Source organism: Salvia hispanica, chromosome 4 (genome assembly GCF_023119035.1).
Source record: "Salvia hispanica cultivar TCC Black 2014 chromosome 4, UniMelb_Shisp_WGS_1.0, whole genome shotgun sequence".
NCBI lineage: Eukaryota > Viridiplantae > Streptophyta > Magnoliopsida > Lamiales > Lamiaceae > Salvia > Salvia hispanica.
The window spans coordinates 23,402,178-23,403,809 of NC_062968.1; the positions used below are offsets into that span (position 1 = coordinate 23,402,178).

General features: G+C 39.6%; 1 protein-coding gene across 1 annotated transcript; it reads right to left on the reverse strand.

The window, feature by feature from the left end:
• Positions 1 to 989: 989 nt before the first annotated feature.
• On the reverse strand, positions 990 to 1,502 carry LOC125219646 (nuclear transport factor 2A-like). Its single transcript, XM_048121676.1, has one exon. It carries the CDS (start codon positions 1,353 to 1,355, stop codon positions 1,005 to 1,007), a length of 351 nt encoding a protein of 116 aa, XP_047977633.1. The 5' UTR covers positions 1,356 to 1,502; the 3' UTR covers positions 990 to 1,004.
• Between the last annotated feature and the right edge of the window lie 130 nt (positions 1,503 to 1,632).

Genomic DNA, 1,632 nt, shown 5'->3' on the forward strand with positions numbered 1-1,632 from the left:
AATAATGAAGATCCATTTCTTATTGTTAAGTCATCAGCCAAAACATGAGCAGTTGGGATAAAATCCAAATCCTGGTCCCTGCTTGACATCAAGTAGGGCATTTGGCACCTAGATGAAATAATTGAGTTCACATGAACTTCACCTCATCATTTATAATATGGCATTCAAAGTATCAACAAAATCACATGACTATTCAAATATCAAACCATTAACGACCAAGGTTGACACATTCCACATGCACAGTCAACCATGAAAACATAGTTCCAATCTTCCAGAGAGTAATCCAATCGACGCCTAATGTTTATATGTTAGATTATCACATCTGCAGTAATTAATATTCTCAAAGTGACCACAATGAGGGTCAACTAAAAATCTTTATAGTTCTAAATCAAACAACATTTCACTTAACTGGACTTTACAAGAGCAAAGCAATCAACATTTTGCTCCAACAAACATGCAACAAAGGATCAAATCACATTCTAAATTTCAAACTGCAATAACCTTCTTCATAATGAATACACAAACAGGTATAAACTTGAAAACAGAATACCCACAGCTATCAATCTAAGGATAAGTAGATCACTAGATCACAAACTCTCTCTCAGTTATATACCACAATGATACATGGAGAAATTCAGATGATATTGCAAGCTTTAAACCTTAAATGCATTTGGCACATTCAGCAATTAACTACTTCACAAAAATTCCTTTTAAACTTGCAGTTCAATCTCTGAATCCTATTCAATTTATTTCCTATTAATGAGTACCAAATCTCAATGAAGTATTTCCGGATTCATCAATTTTACGGTATCTATCTCCAAAATTTCCATCGGATAAGGCACACTCGGCAAAATTAAACACACTAAAATCAAATCACTCAGCGTTCAATTTCAACTATACTACTTCCCCAAATTCCACAAATCAATCGCGAAACAACAGGAGAACACCACAAAAATCAAAATCAAACCACAAAACCTAATCAATCCCCAAAATCCAGCCAGCGATCACACGATTAACAAATCTCGATCAAAACGGATGAGAAAATTCGACGAAATTACCTGACTGAACTTGAGCATGTGCTGCTCGCCGGCGAGCTGCAGATTTCCAGAGACGAAGACAAGCATTCCGCCGGCTGGGCCGGACGGCTGACAATCGACGGTGCTGATGTGGTGCTGACACTGCTGGAACGGCAAACTGGTGAGCTTGGCGACGATGTTGGTGGATCCCATGATCTTCTGGCCCTCGAAGGTGAGCATGGAGCCGTCTTGGTAGAGGCTGGCGAGGCCGGCCCGATTCGCATCGAAGGTGGAGTAGTAGTGCTCCACGAATGCCTTGGCCACAGAATCTGGATCCATCGCTGGCCTCTTTTCCCTCTCTGTTGGTTTCAAGTCTGCTTTCTGCAAGTCAATTTCTCAAATCGTGCAACTCACACAGAGGGGATTGAGACTCGGAGTAGAGAGAGGAGAGTGAGAGCTATTTTAACATTTTCTAAATATATAAATGGAGAAAATATAATATGAAGCGTGTATTATTTAGCTGGAAATATACGCTAATTGATTGGGGGATTGCATCGTCTGCGTGGGACCCGCGCGCTTGATTTTCTATAAAATTATCTTTTCTTTTTTTTTCTGA